At 44.6% G+C, this 24190-nt stretch overlaps 2 protein-coding genes across 4 annotated transcripts in view; one reads left to right on the top strand and one right to left on the bottom strand.

The window, feature by feature from the left end:
* Positions 1-24190, top strand: part of LOC306922272 (zeta-sarcoglycan-like) — a gene marked incomplete at both ends in the record, with an annotated part of 588514 nt that overhangs the window by 549465 nt on the left and 14859 nt on the right. For all 3 annotated transcript variants that reach the window (XM_079499734.1, XM_079499735.1, XM_079499733.1), the window contains one exon: positions 11932-12055. In XM_079499734.1, the coding sequence (XP_079355860.1) occupies positions 11932-12055 (124 nt within the window). The remainder of the gene's footprint in view (positions 1-11931; positions 12056-24190) is intronic.
* Positions 20119-22290, bottom strand: LOC306922097 (disintegrin and metalloproteinase domain-containing protein 17-like; the record flags this gene model as incomplete). Its single annotated transcript, XM_079499490.1, has 1 exon — positions 20119-22290. The coding sequence occupies one exon, from the start codon at positions 22288-22290 to the stop codon at positions 20119-20121; it is 2172 nt and encodes a 723-aa protein (XP_079355616.1).

Here is a 24190-nt window from a genome sequence, read left to right as displayed (position 1 = left end):
CCCTCCCACTGCGGTTGAGAAACGCCACATGGTTTCCACCAGGAACACATTTTACCCTTTTCTGCACATTGTATCCAAAAAGTGAAGGTCTGCTAATGGGCTAAACTAATTTAAACTTTGGAAATCCAAGAAAATCCAAGTTTGAACGGCAAGCATTTAAATAGCTTGTTTAGTGAGTGTGCGTGTGCATGTCGACTGAACTTAAGTCAGTTGGAAAATCTAATTCCACATTCGACCAGAGGAGGTGCCAACTTTCTTGAAAAGCATGCTAAACAAGTTATTTAAACGCTAGTTTAACCGTTTAAACTTGGATTTTCTTGGCCGTTCCTAAGTTTAAATTAGTTTAGCCCATAGCGGACCTTCACTTTTTGGATACAATGTGCAGAAAAGGGTAAGAAGCGTTCCTGGTGGAAACCAGACATTGATCTGCAAATAAAATAAAGAAATAGACCAGAGTGTGCTCTGTCTACAGCAGGTGCATGTGCGCATGGATAGAGCACGAGGGAGGAAGAAAAACAAAAATCCACAGAGACACAAGAGGAGCGGGGGTGAGGAAGGTGAGAAATAGAGTGTGAAATGGAACAGAGGGGCAGTCTCTCCTCTTGTTTATGGGTTGACACTCTTCTGTGCAGGGGAGAAGAGACGCAAAGGAGAGATGACACACACACACACACACACACGCGCGCATGCACACGCACAGTCGCACACGTGCACACACACACACACACACACACACACACACACACACACACACACACACACACACACACACACACACACACACACACACACCAACTCCCTCTCCCTCCTTTCTCTCTTGAGAGCTTGCACATTCTTCTCTGTTCTTGGTCCTCTGTGCGGGCAGCGACCGGGAGCCCTCCACTGGCTCCCGGTCGCTGCCCGCACAGAATACAAAACCCTGATGCTGGCATTCAAAGCAACCAGAGGTATGGCTCCCTCATATCTTGCAAGTATGATTGAACCCTACAAACCCTCCCGCGCACTCAGATCAGCCAATGCAGGGAAGCTGGAAGTACCCTCACTAAAAACGCCGGGACAACGCTCCACACGTCCCAAACTCTTCTCCCTTCTGGCTGTGGAATGCACTCCCCGTTGCAGTCAGAACTGCAGCATCACTCCCAATCTTCCGCCGTAGTCTGAAAACCCACCTTTTCAGACTCCACCATGGCCCATAGCACTTACCCTACCCCCTTAGACAGCACTTTTTAGACTTAGATAGCATTTGATACAGACTTATAGCATGTTATGTAGACAGCACAATAATTGCATTGTATGTAGTCATAGCACTTCATAGTATATATGTACAGCATAGTATAGTATATATGTATAGTTTATATGTACAGTGTCATTATATAGATATGTTCTAGCTACGTTCTTAGCTTACGCATGTTTCTTGATAAATGCTTTTTATATATGTGATGTATTCCCATGCTTTTGTTCTTGCTTAATGTAAGTCTCTCTGGATTAAGAGCGTCTGCTAAATGCCTACATTGTAAAATTGTAAATTGTCCTAAAACAACGTAAGGTTCATCTGGCATACAGTATGACTCGAATCCTAGCTTCCTACGCGTCTGTCATACTGCCCTGTGCTGCCTGCCTCTGCCCTGTGCTGCCTGTCACACTGCCCTGTGCTGCCTGCCTCTGCCCATGCCCTGTCATACTGCCCTGTGCTGCCTGCCTCTGCCCTGTGCTGCCTGTCACACTGCCCTGTGCTGCCTGCCTCTGCCCTGTGCTGCCTGCCTCTGCCCATGCCCTGTGTCTGTCACACTGCCCTGTGCTGCCTGCCTCTGCCCATGCCCTGTGGACTGCCCTGTGCTGCCTGCCTCTGCCCATGCCCTGTGGACTTAACTGTGCCCTGTGCTGCCTGCCTCTGCCCATGCCCTGTGGACTGCCCTGTGCTGCCTGCCTCTGCCCATGCCCTGTGGACTGCCCTGTGCTGCCTGCCTCTGCCCATGCCCTGTGGACTTAACTGTGCCCTGTGCTGCCTGCCTCTGCCCATGCCCTGTGGACTGCCCTGTGCTGCCTGCCTCTGCCCATGCCCTGTGGACTGCCCTGTGCTGCCTGCCTCTGCCCATGCCCTGTGGACTGCCCTGTGCTGCCTGCCTCTGCCCATGCCCTGTGGACTGCCCTGTGCTGCCTGCCTCTGCCCATGCCCTGTCACACTGCCCTGTGCTGCCTGCCTCTGCCCATGCCCTGTGGACTTAACTGTGCCCTTGGCTTGTGGTGAGACTTTGGCCAGTGTATTCCTCCTGAGCTCCAAAGCCCATCCCCTCTCCGGACTCTTTAGACTAAATGGTAAATGGTGCATTTATACATAGCACCTTCATCCAAGGCGCTTTAACGTAGATTGTGCATTACATTCACCCATTTACACACACATGCATACACCAATGGCGGCGGAAACCATGCAAGGCACCAACCAGCACATCAGGAGCAATTAGGGGTTCAGTGTCTTGCTCAAGGACACTTCGACACCAACACTGGGGGAGTCCGGGTTCAAACTGGCAACCTTGCGGTTACCATCCGGCCACTCTACCCCTGAGCTACCGCCGCCCGACTATTTAAGACCTGTGACCATGCTTAAGTAAAGCCTTTGTTAAACTATCCTCCTTGGTTCCTGCCTTGACTTGAGTTCTGCATATGGGTCTTTATATCTGACCCCAGTATCTCTGTCAGAGCAACTGTGACTGTGTGTGGATTGTGGAACAGAACACCGACTTCCACTAACTGTGCATAAGCTGTAGGCAGATAATAGTAAATAATTGTTTTCTTGGCATCAACATGTTTCATAGTGAATGTTCACCCACAACGTCAGCAAGAGGCGCAGAAGGTACTTTGGGGTGAGAATGCTCTGACCTAAACTATCACTGTGGATGTGGGTGTATCAGCAGTATTCTGCTGATTATGTGCAAGTTGGTTGTGGAACAATGTGGGTTTTATCATAATAACTATATTATTATAAAAGTTAGCAAATGATGAATTGTGTTGTAGAACTGCATACTGTCATAACTACTTGTGTAACCACACTAGTATCTCTTGCTGCATTATGATAACGCAACATAAAATAGGTCTTATCCTGTCGAGTGCGATAGTTCGATGATGTATTTCGTATTACTTATACGTTCTAAGGACCTCTTGTCTGTTTATTCTTCCTCTTTATTGAGAATGGGAACACTTTTTTTTGCTTTTCTTTAGATTATGCAGAGTAAAGAGAACTTAACACAATGCAAGAGTCAGATAATGCTGGCTCTGTACAGTATTATTCTGCAGCTCTGCAATAAAAGTGATTATACTGTGATTATATTAAATCACTTTGTTCCTTATTATTTTAACATGGTTTTGCAAGTATTTAGGATGTAGACTTTCACACCCACAAACCACAAAGGGGAGGAAGGACAATCTCCAACAGGGTCTAATGCTTTAGTGCCCACGACAGCCATGATAAGCTGCAAACAAATACCAGGAGAAGAGTTAACAGACTGCAAATAAACTGGCCACGCAATAAAAGCCAGTGTTCTCTGGGTTGTTGGGTTGTCACTTTTCATCAGGACTACTTTTTTTAGAGTCGGCTGTAACAATTCTGTTGCAGTGTGTCAAACACTGATGCGGAAACTTTAACGTTAAACTTGGAGGCCAGTGCGTTATTGCTTTCCGTTTGTCCAGATGTGATGAGTCACTAACAGGGATGCTGACCTTGGTTCCGACTAGGGGATGTTAAGAGCAGACCAGATCAACACGCTCCATCCCACAGTTCAAATCGGTATTCAGCCTGTATTTATACAGCATATCGACCTGACAGCGCACTTGTCTTTCACTGATGCATCAGCATATAAGAATCAATACGCTACTGAAATGTGATATAATAATAATTTTATATATATATATATATATATATATATATATATATATATATATATATATATAAATATAGTGGTTTGACGGCAATCGCCAGCCCCCGATGACACGTTTCACCTTGGAGGCTGGGGCCGTAGGGGGGCATTTCGTCTCCCTTGGGGGGGCCTGGCCTCAAAGGGGTCCGCCGTCATGGAGTCAAGTATGACGGGGATAGCTATTTTTAGACAGGCTTGCATGGCCTGATGTTGCGATGGATTGGGTTGTTTGTTTGGAATGATCAGTAACTTTCCAGCAGTTCTTTCTCTTCCTCTCCACACGGGATAAAACCAACCTATACCTCCTGTTGTAGAAACGTGGAACCTTGCATGGCAATGTTATTACTGTTAACTAAAACTAGACAAAAAGAAAGGCATTCTAGTTGAGTGAAATACAAATGAAAACATGAATTCATAAAAGAAGAAGAAATAATTCAAACAGTATGCTGTACTTACAAAACAGACTAAAATGAAACGATAACGTACATGAAATGCCATTTCGATTTTGTGTCTAAATTGGTCAAATTATATACAAATCAGTGATAACTCTGGCGGTTCATGGTTTGGTGGCTCACGGTGCCGCCTATACAATCTCATGAACCTGTGCGGAGTTCAAGGAAGGTCAATGTCAGCTGTAAGTCTCTGCGGGACAGATGGATGGTGATATAATAATAGGTGACATACAGTGGTAGTAAGCATTCCTCATGATCTAGAGCTCCATATACCTGCGCTATACGGGCCAGTGGAGGGTTGATTGCAGGTGGTCGACAGTATACAGAGTACATTTACTTCAGTACTGTAGGCCTGATTTTACTTTTTTTGTATCTGTGTTTTACTCGAGTATTTGAATTTTGGATACTTCTGACATTCACGCCATTACAATTAAAAGGCAAATAATGTACTTTAGACTCCACTACATTTCAACGTTGTTGACAACGGGAAGAGAGTATCTATACAATTATCGTCGGGTAGGGTAGAAACCTCATGTCAAAAACGGTTACTCTGCAGGATTACAATTCCAAAATGGCAAAAGTAGCAGTTCTTCAAGCTCGAAACGCATTGCTTCTTGCCACGTTTCAAGCTTGCATCTGTGGTCATTTTGTGTAATAGGACATTCATTTACGGGGGGGAAAAAAAGAGGTGTATGCCTGACAGCAACGATATTGAGTATCTACTTTGACTCAAGTACTACTGGGTTTGAGTACCTTGTCCGCTACTGGCTGATTTTGATCCCATAGCTGTCCTCTTGTTAGATGAATGGTTCCTGTGGTGTCAGAGGTAATGGTCTTGAAAGACTGGAACCTCTGGTCTTTGGAACAGGTTGTGTGACCAGGACGGAGAAGGGTCAGCGATGTTGTTTCCTGCACTCTCCGTCAACAGGATGAAGGGTGTTTTTTATGGTGTGTGACGCCGGTGTTTGTGACGGATGGTGGGCAACAGTGTGTACTATGCAGTGGTGGAAGGGGGAGAGAGTGGCTTACTGGCTTTATGTGGCTTCCGCATGCAGTTGGTTGTGAGTTTAACGTCATTGAACGTTGTTTAATGCAATCAGATTTTTATGTTTGGATGTAGAGGCTGTCAAGGGCAGAAAGTTGTCTTTTGCCAATCAGTAGGCGGTCCCGCATAACTTCCGGGTATGATGATGATGTCACATTCATACCCTCTATTATACTTTTTTATGATAATAAAAAGGGAACAATTTTGGACAAAGTTTCCACCTGATGTAGATGAATGGCTGTGCATGGCACTCACCTTTTGTTGACAGGCTGAACATCAGACCATCAGAATGGTACAGTACATGTCAGCAACACACATGACAAAGCAAGTTGCAACAGATGTGTATTGGCGGCTGTGGCTCAGGAGGTAGAGCAGGTCATCCAATGATCCCTGGGTTGGTGGTACGAATCCCGGCTCCTCTTGTCTCCTGTCATGCCCAAGTGTCCTTGGGCATGACACTGAACCCACATTGCTATGTGGGAAGTGAGGACGCTGGCGTCGACTGTTCGTCGCTTCACCTCCCATGCAATGTATATGAATGAACCATTGTAAAGCGCTTTGAGTGCACAATTCATTATTGTTATAGAAGGTCACACATGTAGTAGTGCTGCATTAATCAAACAAAGATTGAGATCTAGATTCAGACACCTATGCGATCTCATTTCTAAATCTGAGCAAGAGTTGTGCAGCACTACTTGACTGTCCAATTAATTTTAGTTACTCTTATGTTTTTGCTACTAGAGACTTTAAGAGAGGTTTAAGTCAAGCCACAGTATAGTTGGCTCCAGGTGTATTAATGTTCAGCAACTACAGACTAAAGCCAATATTGTCATGGGGAAAAAAATAATCGTGTGAAAATCGTGATCTCAATTCTTGTGGAGGAAAATCGAGATTCACATTTCAGCAAGAATCGTGCAGCACTAACTTGTAGTGTCTCTACCTTTTTCGAACATGAATATTACATTTTCTCATTATGTTGTAACAAAGCTGCCAATCTTATTATTCTCTTTATTTTATGTTTTTTCCATTAATTGATTTTTAAATGTTTTTAATATATGCATTAACTCTCTTTCTCTTTCACACGTGCGAGCACGCACGCACGCACGCACGCACGCACGCACTGTTATCAGTATTCTATTTTTTTAGACTTTTGTGTTGGGGAAAAACTAGTGCCCATATTGCTTTTTGAGTGGATGGATGCAGTAGGTTCAAAAAGACCTTGCACTTCATTCATTACACTTAAACTGGCTGAATAGTGAGCCAGGGCTGCCAAGTCTCACTCTTTGAGAGTGACGGCCAAGCGGCTTTTCAGTGCGCGTTTACGCGAATACGCACACACGCACACGTGCACATTTAGGTCCAGTCCTATTTTAAGTGCACGTACGCGGGGTTCGCGTTTTAGGGTAAACGCGCACAAAACGTGCGCGAAAAGCCTGGTGTAGCCCGGCCGTGAGAGTCACACAATTTAACCTCTTAAGTTCCCACGCACCACTCCACACTTGCCGTTTCACACGCTTATTTTCAACTCTCACTAGTACTATACATTATAATACTTTTCCATAACTTGCTTTGTTGCGGCTTGCCGTAAAATAGCACCCGGTGAGCCCGCCCTATTCTGCTTCTGATTGACTGGCTAGTTAACCAACCCAACGAAAGGAACCAGCCGCACCACGTATAGGGCGGCAGTGGCTCAGGGGTAGAGTGGCTGGATGGTAATCGCAAGGTTGCCGGTTCGAACCCGGGCTCCCCCAGAGTTAGTGTCGAAGTGTCCTTGAGCAAGACACTGAACCCCTAATTGCTCCTGATGTGCTGGTTGGTGCCTTGCATGGTTTCGTCGCCATCAGTGTATGAATGTGTGTGTGTGAATGGGTGAATGTAATGCACAATCTATGTAAAGCGCCTTGGATAAAGGCGCTATATAAATGCACCATTTACCATTTTACCATTTACGTATAGAGACACACGGGGACTACAAATTTCACGCCCCCAAATGAGACAGCGGCCCCACTTCTGGTCCGTTTCAACAGTGTACTGCAGCTGCCAATGCAATCCCTATGAGAGGCATCATGAAATACCCTAATTTCACTGGTTCATTACTGAGGCTATAGCGATTTTTTTTGTGTTCTAATAAAGTGTCCCATATGTTTGATTTGTCCTTTTCAATGTCACATACCTGCCATCTCAATATACATCCTACAATGTACTATAATATACTCCATCAGTTTGTGAAAAGTACTAGCATTGTAATTCTCAAGTCAAAGTGGTCGCACGGTATATACGTCACGGATGCATCCCTTGAGGTTTTCAATACCCAGATATATTTGTTGTATTTCGTTTCATATGCTATGAATTTGTTGAAAATGATCTAAACAGCATCTTGCAAGACTACTATTAATACTCATCTGGAGAATTCACTAGGTAGTTGAAAATGTCAGGATGTCACTCCTCCATTTAGCTGGGTTATTTTCCCTTGCAACTATTCAGCAAAGTTAATTATACAACAAGTTGACAGCGGTAAAACACACCGTCGGAGCTCCGTGGTAGGTAGAACATATATAGTGAGCCCGTGACATGTTCAAAATATAGACATGAATAACAAAGTCAGTCGGGATCGGGATGTATATTGAGAATTCCACTCTTCAAAGTCGGCGCTCGTAGCCTCGTAAAGGCAGTGACGTCCCTTAAAAGCGACAGGTTCTCTGTCTGCCGTCTCCCCTCTGCTCCGTTAACATTATGGGTAACTCATTCAAGTGGTAAATTAAATGTGAAATACATCCTCTATTGAGAAAACAACAATATATGTTGACAAAGACACTTCATACATTTGGAAACATATTTTTATTCAAATCAATATAGTCTTCAGTTCATTTCATATTATTTTAAAAGTAGGCTAACTACAGTTGAATTTCAACGGACTTCTATGGGCTGGCCTGCAGTATCCATGCCAACGGACCAGAAGTGGGGACGCTGTCTCATTTGGGGGCGTGAAATTTGTAGTCCCCGTGTGTCTCTATACGAACCTTATATGATACGAACCAATCAGAAGCAACTTATAGGGCGGGCCATAGCGTCTCGACGGATCACAGATCTATGATGACAGAGAGGAGCAGTGCGAGCAGAGCAGAGGTGCGAAGTACTTTCTCTCATGCACCGCTGAGAAATCCATTCAGCCTGTATTTGAGCGACAAAGGGAATTAAATTATTGTATCCGAATAGCCCCGCAGTGAATGAGTTAGTGAAAAGCATGAATGCGCGTTTGTCTCTTGATATCCCCAGTCTCCCATGTCGCTGATGGGAGGATCAACAACAGATCATAATAAGAATAATTAATGTTCTATGTTCTACTGTACATCCAATGATAGCTTCCGGTGTACCCTGGACTTTTCTCTGTCCAATCAAGTTTTCATTAACTTAATTCGACCGATGTCGAATTATTTAGGGACCAACTCCTCCGCCGGCTCGGTGTGTGTCTGTGTGGAAACTTAAAGCCTGGCGCGAGGTAAGCTGAAGCATGCATGGGTGCGTGCGTGCGTGTGTGTGTGCGAGAGAGAGAGAGAGAGAGAGGCAGGCAGGCAGACGGGTAACAAGACAACTCACCCCTAAAGCCACTTTTGGTGAGTTGTCCAGACAACTCACCCCTAAACGTGAAGACATCTCACCCCTGCTTTTTTAGGGGTGAGATGTCTTCACTTTCCGGGGTGAGATGTCTTCACTTTTGGCCACTTTCGGGGTGAGATGTCTTCACGTTTAGGGGTGAGTTGTCAGGACAACTCACCGGGGTGAGATGTCTCGTATTCTTTGAGCTATACTTTACTGAATATTTCACAAGAATATAACACAAGAGTCAAATGTACGGTCAAATGTAATGTAGTTTATTTAAATATAGAAACATTGTAAACAAAGTTCAAACAGCAGTTTGTACAAAAAATATAAAAAAAAGGTAAACATCAAAAGTTTAGAAAAACATCAGTTTGTACAAAAAAATATAGAAAAAAGTTAAGTATAGAAAAAATGTAAACTAAAAAATATAGTAAAAAGTTGTCATAAAAAATAAAAAAAAACATCAGTTTGCTACAAAAACACTAAAAAGTTTAGGTAAACATCAAAAGTTTAGAAAAACATCAGTTTGTACAAAAAAATATAGAAAAAAGTTAAGTATAGAAAAAATGTAAACTAAAAAATATAGTAAAAAGTTGTCATAAAAAAAAAACATCAGTTTGCTACAAAAACACTAAAGTTGTCATATCTACAAAAAGAAAGAAAAAAGTTGTGCTGTGTGTAGGGGAGTGTGCTGTCCCATTTTGGTCAAAAGTTGTGCAGTGCAGTGTGCTCATCTCCACACTGGGGCATTCACTTCAGAAGCGAGAGTTAGCATGTCCATGATGGTCAGATCGTTCCTTTCCAAGTCCTTCCACAACTGGGCCAGATTGCCCTGTGTAGCCTTGGTCTGCTTTCGCTGGTAGCGGCGTAGCTTGTTCTCTGACACCATACGCAGCTGGAAGTCGATCAAGGTAGCTTCCTTGTGCAGCAAATCAACGAGCAAATAAATCGGCAAGTTTGCTCGCTGTGCTTTCCGATTTAGGCGGTTATGCCACCCCTCGACATCATTGTTCGTCCTGATGGCACGCTTGTACATACACCAGTGCTCTGGCTTCCACTGGCCACTTATCCAGGTGGACCGCATGTAGTCAACAAAGGGTTTCAGCTCGTCTGAGGCGTTTGCTGCGTGCGTAGAAATAATTAACTCAGTATTTGGTATAGATCAAGCAATGCATCCACAATTCCAGTATAGCACGCAGCCTATATGCCAAATGTTATACTGTGATATTATACAGTATTCAGCACATTATTTTAGGGCTATTTTGCAAAGACATTTATTTTACAATATGCAATCATTAGCGACATTGTCACTCGTGTGTGTGTGTGTGTGTGTGTGTGTGTGTGTGTGTGTGTGTGTGTGCAAACTTCTGAAGAAATGTGAACTGAACCCCTCTCAATTTGGTTACTCCAGAAGAGTCCAGATGGCTGTCACTTTTCTCACATGCTAATGTAACTAGCAATAGCAAGATCATTGTCCGAAAGTTCGCTTCGTTTGGCAGGTGTGAAGGCTCATTCGAATCCTAATGCGTGTCTAATGTGTCTGTCTGTCACTGTGTGGGGATCCGAGTGGAGACTTTCTTCATCTTGTTTAAATATAAATACTTCAAAATTAAAACACATGTTTAGCTCAGCATGATCTATAAACTGTATAGCTAACATGGAATATGCATAATAATTGTGATCGGATCATCAATGGGACTCTGGGAGTAGGCTATCTATTGTAAACTTCGGATCATTTTGCGCTCCCGTCTCCGCTGTGCCTCGTTCATGTGCCCAAAAAAAAGAACAGTGGCGCGCACACACACACACACACACACACACACACACACACACACAGTAAGTCTCCGACGACACACTGCATCCGTTACTCTCACTTTACGTGAAAAGTCTATTTTTTAACATCGGCTTCTGAACACATTGATAAAATTCCCTGCTACGTTTCCTTGCTTTCCCTGACACAGCCAGTGTGAAGGCAAACCGCATCAAATTAAATATGCAAGAATCCAAATTCTCCGCCCATACGCATTTGAGTCTACAGAAGTATTAGGTGAGAATGTGACCTAATTAGCAACTTTGTACAGCCGTCTGGTGGCAGTGTCTACTCCTTACAAGTGTTTCACCGGATTTTACTGTTAAATAAATAAATAATTAGCCGTGACTGCGCACGTCTGTAGGAACCGATAGTTAGATCCGAAATTGAATTATGCCTACTGTAATGGGTGCCACGGAAAGTACAGACAACTCACCCCGCAATGTCAGAAAGTGAAGACATCTCACCCCGGAAAGTAAAGACATCTCACCGGGGTGAGATGTCTTCACTTTCCGGGGTGAGATGTCTTCACTTTCCGGGGTGAGCTGACCGGACATCTCACCCCGGACATCTCACCCCGACATGTCAAAAAGTGAAGACAACTCACCGGGGTGAGATGTCTCGTATTCGGCAGACATACATACAGAGAGTGTTGAGTGTTCCACTGAGGTGGGTGATTAATTTGTGATGTAGTCTGTCTTATCAGAGTATGTTTATAAAAGTCTGACTTTTATGTAAATCACTATGGATATTGAATAGGAAACATAGGCACACTGAAGGTGCACTATATGACCAATAGGAGTCTCTTTTTCACCTGGTGCAACTCTTTCACTCATTTCATTAATGTGGGTTATCATTCACTATCATGCTAGCTATCATTTTCTTTTGCAGTTTAAGCACGGTTTGAGAACCACTGGTCTAACGCATTTAAAATAGAGGTGGCTTCCCACTCCCCACACGGAAAGGAAATATATACAGTATAGGCTACATGCCAATAGCTCTGGTCCATAGCTCTAATGCCTTCATTGCCAACTCCATGCCTTCATTTTTTTAAGTAAAAAAAAAACCTGGGCGTCGGGCCTCTGATGGATAAACACTGTTGTTCCTTCCCAGGTTGGAGTCACCGACGCGCTCCCTGACCCTGGAGGCCCCCCGGGGTGTGGAGGTGAATGCCGGGGTGGGAGACTTCAAGGCCTCCTGTCGAAAAGACCTCCTGCTGCAGTCTTCAGAGGGAGAGGTGGGTGCTGGGTGCATGTGAGGGTGCATGTGAGGCCTACTTCTGGCCAGACTGAATGAAATATGATAAATATCACTCTGTTATTGATACAAACAGAGAAATATCAACACATTTGCATGGTAATGGAGATGCTAATCTACTTAGCTATAGCATTGTATTGCTTTGTTATTGAATCTTGAGAGGGTAAGGAAATAGTAGTAAAAACACCCAATTGTGGAATATGGTCTAATATTGTCGCTACATGTGTGCATGTGCGTGTGTGAGTGTGTGCGTGTGAGAGTGTGCGCGCATGTGTGTGTTTGTGTCGGCAGAGCAAGTGCCAAAAATATCAGCAAGCTTAAAAGAGGCAACAAACGTTCGAGTCGTGTGTGTGTGTGTGTGTGTGTGTGTGTGTGTGTGTGTGTGTGTGTGTGTGTGTGTGTGTGTGTGTGTGTGTGTGTGTGTGTGTGTGTGTGTGTGTGTGTGTGTGTGTGTGTCTGTCTGTCTGGACAGTGCTCCACAGTGTTTGGCGCGCTTCATTAAAGTATCTTATTAGGCTAATGAGCGTCATCAATCCAGGTGACCTTGTCCTCCTTTCCTCTCCTCCTCTGATCCTCCTCTCTCATCTCCTTTCCTCTTCTACACTCTCATCTCCTTTCCTCTCGTACTCTCATCTCTCCTTTCCTCTGCTCCTCTGTTCGGTAGAAGGGACTTCATTAAAGCTAATTTGATGCGTATGTGTGTGTGTGCGTGTCATTGTTAGTTTGCCATCTCACTGTCAAGCTTTCTTTTATATGGTCATTCCACGTAACTTGATGAGCACCAAGGCAGGCTTTGTCATTATCTCTCTGTGTGTGTGTGTGTGTGTGTGTGTGTGTGTGTGTGTGTGTGTGTGTGTGTGTGTGTGTGTGTGTGTGTGTGTGTGTGTGTGTGTGTGTGTGTGTGTGTGTGTGTGTGTGTGTTTCAGTCTGCCATGTTGTGGGATCACTGAAGCATAGTGTGTCATTAACTCGGTAATTAACAGAAGAATGGGCTTCTCTTGCAGAAACAGTCACTCTCGTTGTCAGTCGTGCACGCACGCACGCACGCACGCACGCAGACACGCACGCACGCACGCACGCACGCACGCACGCACGCACGCACGCACGCACGCACACACACACACACACACACACACACACACACACACACACACACACACACACACACACACACACACACACACACACACACACACACACACACACACACACACACACACACACACAAACACAGTATACCAGACAATAGAGTTCTGTGAAAACAACAAGAAAGTTTAACATCAGGTTCTCCTTTGTCATTTTCTCGCCTACCTCCCCCCAAAAAACGTATTATGATTGTGATATAATTGATGTAATATTTGCGGCGCTATCGTATTACGACAAAGTATGACAATTCACATCAGGCATTAGAACAGGACCCTGCTTCCAGTGCAGGAGTGCACAGTGCACTATACCGCCCCATGTAAGCAGCAATAACACTTTGAGTGGAACTTCAAACAGCACTGGCTCATTATTCTCAGCAAAACCCCCCGAGGTAGTTATGCGCACCGAACAGGATGAGAGTGATACAATAAAACTCTGAGCATTATACAACATGGATATAATTCCTGGGCTGGAAAGGTGTCACGGCGTGCAGACGAAGTCGCTCAAGTGGCGATAGACATCCGCGCCGACTAGCTTGTCCGTGCCCGTCAATGTGGGTTGGTACGGCAGCTGGCTCTGAGGAGGGGCTTTTGTATAGAGCAGAGCAGAGCAGGGGTCTTCAAAAAAAAATTCAGAGAGAGAGAGAGAGAGAGAGACAGACATGTTTGGATTCTGAGATCGGCATGATATTAAATTACATACATATTAACCTAAATTAAACACTCAAATTATAAATAGGTGCCGTGATGCTATTTTTAAACATTTCTGAAAAATATTGAACATTTTAAACTTTTTAATACAAATCGTCCCTTCTGGAAAGTGTAAAATAAGTGTAACAGATGGTTTGCCTGGGTCAGGGTCACCATGCAGTGATCATCACAGAGGGGCCCTGACAGCTAGTCAACCTGCTCTGCAGTGCACGCCTCACGCTGGAACTTGTCCTTGTGTTGCAGGAGGTTATGGACGAAGGAAGTTATTTTTACCACTGTTATGCTTGTTTGGAATTGGTATAAGTTTGGTACGGTATGGTCGGTTCAAACCATTCTGGTCTGGCATGGTTTTTAGAAGTACAATACGGGTCTCATTTGTATTATTGGAGCACGATTGCAACCCGTCTATTTAAAGTATGTGGACCAATTCACCCATTTTCAACATATCTTTATATCATTGGTCGTCACTAATGCTCAGTATAATATGTTGTTGTCTACTCTGTCTGTGTCTCAGAGGAGGGCTGTGGACAGTTGACATTGTCAATGGGGAACGCAAGCAAATAGCAGGCTTTCTTTTGGAAGGTTACTGCTACTGTAATAGAAGCCATATGTTCTTGCATTCATAAAAAACGCCTACTGGAAGACGGGTTTCTGAACTGTCTACAGCCCTTCTCTGAGGCACAGACTGAGTAAACAGAACTAGTACACCGTAATATACTAAGCATTAGTGAAGACCAGCAATTATAATAATATAGGTTGAAAATTGGTGTAGTGCACCTTTAAACAAGTACGACAAAGACAAGATTTTCACCATTTGAATTATCTTCGGTTGGTAGGAGACACACACTACAGGCAGGAACCGGCAGTGGGAGGGCTGCCCTAGTTATCTGATGCAGAAAAAAAGGATTTTACCTCAGATTTTTCCCCAGGCTGTGTTTTTGGACAAAACAAGCGTTGTGAGCTTATAGATCTGCTAGTTGGGTCTCAGGCTAAAAAGCTTGGGACCCAGTGAACTAGTGCAGGGGTTCTCAACCCGTGGGTCGCGACCCCTCGGGGGGTCGCCAAATTATTTTAGGGGGTCCCCAAATTATTAAAAAGAAAGAAAAAAAAAATAGCAGACCTACAAGTTCGTAGCGCGCCACTCGGTGGCGCGCTATGAGCTTGTAGATCTGCTATTTTTCAATAGCTAAATTATAACAATGCTTAAAACACCAAAAGGGGTTCCCGCCCAAAATGGTTTAAGGTTATTGTAGCAGTCAATTTATATTGGGGGTCGGGAGGGGGCGGGGCGGGGGTCCCGAGACATTGCCAAAGCATTTCCGGGGGTGCCCGGCCAAAAACGTTGAGAACCCCTGAACTAGTGGACCCACTTCAACGTACTACTCAAAACTAAATCAAAAAGTCAAAAATTAAATAAATAAATCACACCTGTGTGAAGTGAGGGGCACTCTTACCATTATACATAATTTCATGAACAACTGAATTTATGTGATTGGTTAGCCGATTTTCTCGTCTACTGTACATATGACGTACATTTTCCCTTCATTGTCAATGGCATTTAATGTTTGTGTTGGTATAAATTTACGTCATATTTGGCGGACTTTTTACCTAATTTATCTTTTCATGTGGGGCCAAGATTTACGTCGTATTTGAGGCACATATGACCTAATTTCTCCTTTCATTGAACTGAATTGAACTGAATTTATGTGATTAGTTAGCCGATTTGCTCGTCTACATATGACGTAAATTTTCCATTCATTGTCAATGGCATTTAATGTTTGTGTTGGCACAAATTTACGTCATATTTGGTGGACATTTGACCTAATTTCTAATTTCATTGTAAATGGCAAATATTGAGACGTGTCTGGACAAAAGCTGTATATAGGAGGGGCTAAAAATCACACCTATCAATGTTAATGTTTGTGTAGTGTTTGCACACACACTAAAATCTGGACATCTCCCCTCAAAAACTAATGAAAAAATGCAAAACTATAATAACCTTATAGTGTGTGTGTGTGTGTGTGTGTGTGTGTGTGTGTGTGTGTGTGTGTGTGTGTGTGTGTGTGTGTGTGTGTGTGTGTGTGTGTGTGTGTGCGTGTGTCTATGTCAGGGGACGGTGAAGGCTCACAGTTCAATTACCGGTTTGGTCACTGGTTCCTCTGGGCATTATGTCACAGTGTCCTTGGTGCCTTGCATGACTGCCTCCGCTAGTGAGTGAGAAATGCACATCGTAAAGCGCTTTGGACCATCCAACTCTTTGGTAAAAAATGTACGAGATTGTCAAACAAGTGACTAGATTGGCAAGCAAGGGACTAGAGTGTCAAGCAAGTGACTAAAGTGTCGAGCAAGTGACTAGAGTGTCAAACAAGTGATTAGATTGTCAAACAAGTGATTAGATTGTCAAAGTGACTACATTGTCAAACTAGTGACTGAATTGCCATGAAGCTACACAGCCCCTAGAGGGGGTCCATGTCATTCTGCCTTACATCCTCTTCAGTTGCATTCCTCTCTCTCTTCTCCTGCTCTCATCTCTGCACTCTCTCTCTCTCTCTCTCTCTCTCTCTCTCTCTCTCTCTCTCTCTCTCTCTCTCTCTCTTGCTCTCCTCTCTTCTGGTGTCCACTTTCCCTCTGTATACCTCCTTGTTACATTGACTCCTGCCTCCTCTCCTCTCCCCACTCTCTTCAACTCTTCTAACCTTTACATTACTCCCGCCTCTCTTTAGATCTCTCCTCACACTTTTAACTGTTCCCTTCTCAACGCTCTTGCTTAGAAAGCGCTCTCTCTCTCTCTCTCTCTCTCTCTCTCTCTCTCTCTCTCTCTCTGTCTCGTAGCTCTCACAGCCTTTCTAATTAACTCTGCCCTGTCCCGGTCAATACATCACCGTGGCTGTCATGCTGCAAGGAGGAGAAACCATCTTTTTCCCCCCTTTTTAACCTCCTTTCTGTCTTCTTTCTTCTTTGTTCGCTTTTCTTTGTTTTAACTTTGTGTCTCGGCTTTTATTGACGCGTTGTCATTCCAATTTACTCTCTCTTTGTTTTCACTGACTTTATGTTTCTCCCTTCGATTTCTCGATCTTCTCCCTGACAACCAGACAACTCCTTACTTCCCCAAATGGTGGATCAGTAACCTATCAGTAAACACTTTTTCCCATATTGTCGCTGTTGGGTGGAAACCTTGTATCCAAAGGCTGTCACTTTTCAGGAAATGGAAAATAGAACTGTCGGGGCGAAACCTCTTATCTCCATATTCAAACTGTGTGTGTTTTGTTGTTGTTGTTTTTTTAACTAATGCCCTACTTGATCATACTACAAAAGTATCAGATCTACAAGCTCTATAAACCTTTGGCCATGTCATAGTGGTAAATGTACAGATAAGTAGTGCAACAGTGTGAGCAGTGACAATAACGTGCAGTGGTGCATTGTCAAGAGTCCATTATGTAAGAGATCAATAGTCATCAAGCAATAGTCAACAGTGTGGGTCTTACGGCTTAAGCCTGGGGTCAAAAGCCAGCTCTCCACTCACTAAATAGTGTACAAATGGAGGCTGGACATTTTTCCACTGTATTGACCTTGGCCTGTAGAAGATGCTCTATTAACACGAGCCAATTCGGTTTGAAACTGCTGTTATTTGTCTCTGTGTCCCTTTGACTATTTCTAAAACTGTCAGGACAAACCTGACAGACCAGGGGCAAATGGGAACAACAATCTGACAGGGAATTCATATTACAGCAGTCTCCATATGTCCGCTAATGGAACGGTCAAGAAAGAATGAAAGAAAGGTAAAGATACAAAAAGTGCGCTTCATGATGGTACCAGTGCCCTACATACTTGCAGTTTTTCACTCAGTTACACTTACACTGCAATGTTTTGTCTCTCTCCATCAGCGCTTCCAGTGATCCCGGTTCTCCATTAATCTGGCCAGCTCGTTGGTGCTTTGTGCTCCTGCATCTTTCTTGAGAACGTCCACATATGTTAATGTGGGACGTCCTCATGACCGGTGCCCATGTGTTGGTTCCAACTTCCAAGCCACAGCACTAGCTTGCTGGCTGGAAGCTCTTCGTGTCTTTGGCAGTGTCCTGTTAGTCTCATTCTCCTGGCTGCTATTGTCTGCATCACCCCATTCCATCATACAGATTCTTCTTAGTAACATAACATAACATGTGGACTTCTTTACACTTCCTTCCCTGATCTTTTCCTGATCTTTCTCTGTAAAGCCATTTTTTCCCACCATTGTCGTGCCTGATTTGGCTCTTTGTCTCCACTGAATTGCCACCCAGGTGTGAAATCACACCTGGCAAATGCATGTCCCCATTTCTCCTCCATGGCAAGGCTTTGACTTCGCACTGAGATGCCAGAGGCAAGCCCTTTGAAAAGGTCATGTCTTATATGCATATAGGTAAAATGCACAAAACATAACCACAATGTACTGGATTTTCTGCATGGTCAAACTGACTGGAAAGGAAACCACTTAAACCCATTAAGACCTGATGCCGATATACAAATGCCTTCTCACACACACACACACACACACACACACACACACGCACACGCACACGCGCACACGCACACGCACACGCACACGCACACACACACACACACGCACACACACGCACGCGCACGCGCACACGCACACGCACACACACACACACACACACACACACACACACACACACACACACACACACACACACAGCATCCACAACACTAGGCTATCAATTCAGTGGATAACTTCACTGCGTATTGGCCAGCTCTATAACCTTCCTCTCAGTACAGCAGTATATACATTCTCCTCTAGGCCATAACACACAACAGATCATGTCCTTTTCAAGCGTTATCACTCAAGTTAGCTTTCATCATTTTTTACCAAATAGCATAGTATAGCATCACATACCAAAACAAACAGGACCTGCTGCATTTTCACTGGCAACCAAATATATTCTGAATCAGATCTGTGATATTTCTAAGCGCTGTCCAGGGGCGTAACTATTCCGTGACGCAGACAACGCAACTGCGCTGGGGGCCCAGAGGCAAGCGGGGCACACGGCCGCCTGCCCGCCCACCCGTCTGTAAAATAAAATTATAAATATATACAGAGATGCAATGACAGTTGAGTTGAACAAAGTTTGGCGGAGCCTGGTGGTGGCTGCTGCTAGCACACACAGCCACACACCATATGATATGGCATATAGGCACACACATAGATATATATAAACACTAGATGGCTCAAGGCGGAGTTTCTGACGTCGTTCACCCGGCAGCCATCTTACTTCGGGGCTACAGTACAGTATGTTCAATGGCAGCTCAAACAGAAACAGTCATAACTCGCTCAAATCTATTAATCTATTATCTGCTTAATTTATGTTTTTTATATGAACGTCGTATAAAATCATATACGTATGCGGACGTCTCTGACGTTTATAACAAACCAAACCGTTTGAAAATCGGTTGAAAATTGAGCAAGTTATGGTCATTTAAGAGTACATGCCCCATAGACACAATGTTATGTGTCCCGAGGTAAGATGGCCGCCACGTAACGACGTCGCTCTCCATTGGCCAACAGCGCGGGTGAGCTATCTAGAGTTTATATATATCTATGGGCACACACATGGCCCGCCTCCCAACAGCTCTGGTGGAGTGTAGGGCTGTATAGGCTAATAAGTTCTGTGAATGAAGTCAGAAGTGTGTGTGTGGCAAGTGTGCAGTGGGCTCTCCCAGCCAGTCGGGGGCACCTGCTGACCAGCCTGCGTCAGGGGCCCATATTACCTCTAAGACTAAGTCATCCTAAAGCCAGATACATTCACAAAAATCACACTTGTGTGAAGAGAGCGGTGCCTTTCATCACAATGATGACGTCTGATGATGTCAACAACATGATGTCACAGACATTCCGTACTCGAGCAGAATGACAGACAGACAGACAGACAGACAGACAGACACTAAAAAATGTACATAAACCTCTCTTTTTATAGAGTATATAGAGTATATGTAAACCTTTATCTACCATTGTATGGGTGTCATTTTCTACTTCAATGTGGTGCTTGTTTTCTGCAAATGTGCATTCTCGTCTCGTCTTTACTGTCGATGCACTCCTGTCTCTTGAGGCGCCATCAGATCCACAGATCGGCCAGATCCACATGCTGTATGAGGATTTCGTACCAAATGAGCGGTCCTGACGTGCACTGGCACCGACTCAGAGCTGCTGGGTTTCTGTTTCTGGATATAAAGTCTTGGTATTGTCTTCATACTGCTGGTCAAGGCGTTTGTCCACACAGTGAACCAGGATGCTGAGGGGAATCCATAAGACCAGGGACAAAAACACAACTGAGCCCACTATGTTATCAGCCAGGAACTTCCGGAATGTGTTTATATCCAGCTTGTCGATGAAATCCCACAGCATCTCGGTTATATCCTGCACCTGCTTCATGCACTTTCCACCCCCATCACAGAAGCCGACAGTGCAGGGTTTGCCCTTGCGCAGGAAGAGGAATTTGCCATCATTTGGTTGAATCAAGGGAGTGCACATGCTGTCTTTGCCCCTGCAACACAGTTTACAAGAGTCCTCAATCTTGTTGCATGAGCAGGACTTGAGGTTCTGTGTGGCTTCACAAAATGGGTTGCATTCTCCTCCACGACACAGTCCGTTGTCAACACAGAGAACACCGTCGGCGGCATTTTCAGGAGGCGGACACTCGCTGCTGGCGCCTGTGCATTTGGACATGCCCTTACAAGTAGCATTGATGGGTTCCTGACACCTCTTCCCTGACAACTTAAAATTGCACTTCTCACAGCAAAGACTATTCCTGTCACTGCACTGTTTGCCAGGTACTAACTTGCAGTTGGTTGTACAGCATTCATCGTTGAGGTCCTGCCCTGGGTCACATTCCTCACCCTCCTCAACCCGCGAGTTTCCACAGATCTTACTGTTCCTTTCCTGGAAGCACTGCTGGTGCTGCACCCATTGCAGCACCTTCCCTATTGACCTCTTACTGCAAGGAGAGAAGTGCTTATTGTTGATGTTGTCTCCTCTCACGGCGAAGGGGTACATGACAAACTTGCCACCGTCGTCGTCATTAGGGGCACACTGAACATTGTGTGGGTCATCGTGCAGCGCCCCAAAGTTGTGGCCCAATTCATGGGTGATCACCAGGTCAACTGCCTTTGTTAAAAGGGTTCTCCCATGACTTGTGGTGGTGGTCAAGCCCGTGTTAAAGTAAATCTTCTTTGGCATATTATTGTTGGAATGGTCGGTTGGTCTGGCGCAGACTCCACTCACGCTTTGGCCTGTGGGAGACGCCACATAGGCCAGGCCCAGGATTCCCTCCTCAAAGTCCTGATGGGTGAGCAGATGAGCCAGGCACATGTCGGAAGCAATGTCTTCAGTGAATTTCGACAGAAGAGCCCTGGAGTCCCAGAACTCCTTTCCTATCACTGGGCTGTTCTTCATGTTATAGTGGACCCAGCCTGTTTCACCGCCTGGGGGAGGACTGGTAGGCTCTGTGTGGATGACGATTTGTCCGATCTGGACTCCATAGTCTTTGAATTGGTCATTCCAGGTGGTACTCCTGAATATGCCATCCACCCGTTCAATCAACTCAATCATATAGTTGATAGTGATACTCTTTTCTCCGCGGCCTGTGCGTTGGAAGAATCTGTAGTCAGCCACCAGCAGAAGGGGACAGGTGTTCTTCTGAATGTGTGTTTGTGGTTTCTGTCTGTACATCCGTGTCTTGTTCTCCCCCGCATGTCTGTCTCCGTTCCTCCTGGCAGCATCTTCTGTGTGGATATCGACACAAACACTGGAAGATGGCGTTGCGTCTCCCAGTGCGTTCTTGATGTCCTCGGAGCGATAGACCAACAAGCGGCCGTCGGGGCTGGACTCTGTGAACCTCCACAGAGGCTCTACATTGTACTCGGCTTCCTCCGTTTGGATGTGAGCAGAGAACTCCTCACCATCTATGTGTGCTTGCACACGTGACCGCTCTTCTCCTACAACATGTCCGACGAAGTGGTTCTGTAGGCTGCCATCGTAGCTCTCCTCTCTCCCGTCTTTGTCGACAAAAACAGCCTTAAAGTTGTCAGTGAACAGGTCCATGTTAGTGGTCAGATAAAGTGTGAAATGTCTCTGCAGGGCTGTGAAGCTGACCAGGCGTTCCAGGTGGGACTGGGTACTAACACCACCCATGCTCTTCCTTACGGAGTGTAGCTGAATTCCAGATGTGGGCAGAACATCAAAATCTGAGAGTATAGCGTTAAGAGCCTGAGTTTCTTTCAGATTATCCGCCGTAATGCTGGACTGTATAGCACATTGTACCCAACAAAGAGCCAGAAAGGCAATAAGCCATAAATACCTCACTACAGACATGATAATAACGGATGAAACTTGGCCGCGGAACAGGGTTTCTGTGGATGGTATTTACAGTGTTTCCGGCTAAGGAAACACTGTAATCTATCCAGGCAAAAGAGAACCAAAACACAGCATAAAACAACGACCTTCAATGGTTCATTAAATGGCAAGGCTTATAGCCATTGCTATAACTGGTTCTGTTGACAGAAAAGGGCTGTCAAAGTACCATGATTGATATCTAGAGGAGATATAGCCCAGGTGGGGAAATTAAATGGTTACGACATTGTTTTCTGCCCACAAATGGAAATCTCTGATGCCTGTGCAAATCAACATTGTTTGGCAACAGCTACATCACGGTGCCACATGTGCCTGTATTATGCCCAAATATGGAGTTCGATCAACGAGGAAGAGAGACAGACAGAGACACAGAGAAACATAGAGAGTCAGTTGAGTCTGTCAGGGGTAAAGTGTAAAAATAGGGCATTCATTTATGAAAATTAATGAAATGTGGAGAGACAGACAGTCAGTCAGTCAGTCAGACAGACAGACAGACAGACAGACAGACAGACAAGGTATAAATAAAAAATATTGATAGACTGATACTAACAGTAACAGCAGATGTATCTATCCGTGCGTGCGTGCGCTATCCGTGCATGCGTGCGTGTGTGCGTGCGTGTGTGCGTGCGAGCATGCGTGCCCTTCTGATGTTCCATTCACACACACTGTCGTAGTAGCAGTGACTCCAGGCACCCCAGACTATAAAATAGCAAAGTATTTTTTTATGGTATAAACTATTTTATGGTTGCGGTACTAACTGACGTAATGTCTGAAAAGCTCTGTACTTCACAGCCACTTCATTTTTACGAGCGTTCGTTTTGGTCCAGGTAACATCGTTGCATTCAGCTGGGGAGGAAATAGGGAACAAGCCAGGCTTGTTACCAGAAGGCAGCGGAGGACAACGCCAGTGCCAGAGGCAAAGTATAGATAGATGCTCCTGGTAAACATTACTCACAATGACAAGGGGAAGCTCTCTGTCAAATCTGTGCTTGAGCTATGGAGTACTTCCTTTTAAAAAAAACATTAAAATGTTCAAAATATTTTACAAAAATTGTCAAACAATATCAATATTGTAGTGAGTATATCAACAATATCCAAAGATGTATTACTAGTCTGTCTTTCTTTCTTTCTTTCTTTCTTTCTTTCTTTCTTTCTTTTGCTATTTAGTGTACGACCACATTTATTGGACTTTAGTAGTTTATGACCAGCTATAATGAAGTATTTACCTATTTCCTGTGCATAATGTGTCTCCCTCCGGCCCACATATAACATAATTATCTACTATCTATCTAATCCGGACTGCTTTCTGGACTAAGCAAAAACATTATTTTAAATCGAATTAAATTAAATCGACGCAGAAAATGAAGAGCTTATCCAAATGGCTTTTCCTATTCAAGCGTTCTCATACAAGCTGCCTCCTGTGAGCGCTGACACCGTCAAATGAACCGAGGGCAGAAAGAGAGGAGGATGAGATGAGAGCAAGGGGGAGGGCAGGGCTGGAAGGGGGGGCAGAAAATAGATGTTTCTGTCGATTCTGCAAGGGGAAAATAAAAGGCACGCGGGACAGCAAAGGCTTAAAGCCAAATCAATGTTGTCAGCAGCTGGCACTTAAGGAGGGGGCCATTAAAGTTTAAAAAGTTTGGAAAGCAATGCTGGAATTAAGGCCAAATGGGTTAGAGGGAGAGGAGCGAGGCCTTCCATTAGAATCACAGCCAACAAGAGCTGACAGATCCTCTCAGGATTCTTAGCTCTCCTGCTGCACTCTCTCTCTCTCTCTCTCTCTCTCTCTCTCTCTCTCTCTCTCTCTCTCTCTCTCTCTCTTCACACTCATCAACTCCTTTCTCATTGATTCATTGTTCCT

This window comes from Electrona antarctica (assembly GCF_951216825.1).
Source record: "Electrona antarctica genome assembly, chromosome: 4".
In the NCBI taxonomy this organism is placed as follows: Eukaryota; Metazoa; Chordata; class Actinopteri; order Myctophiformes; family Myctophidae; genus Electrona; species Electrona antarctica.
This window is presented reverse-complemented; position numbering and strand designations above follow the sequence as displayed.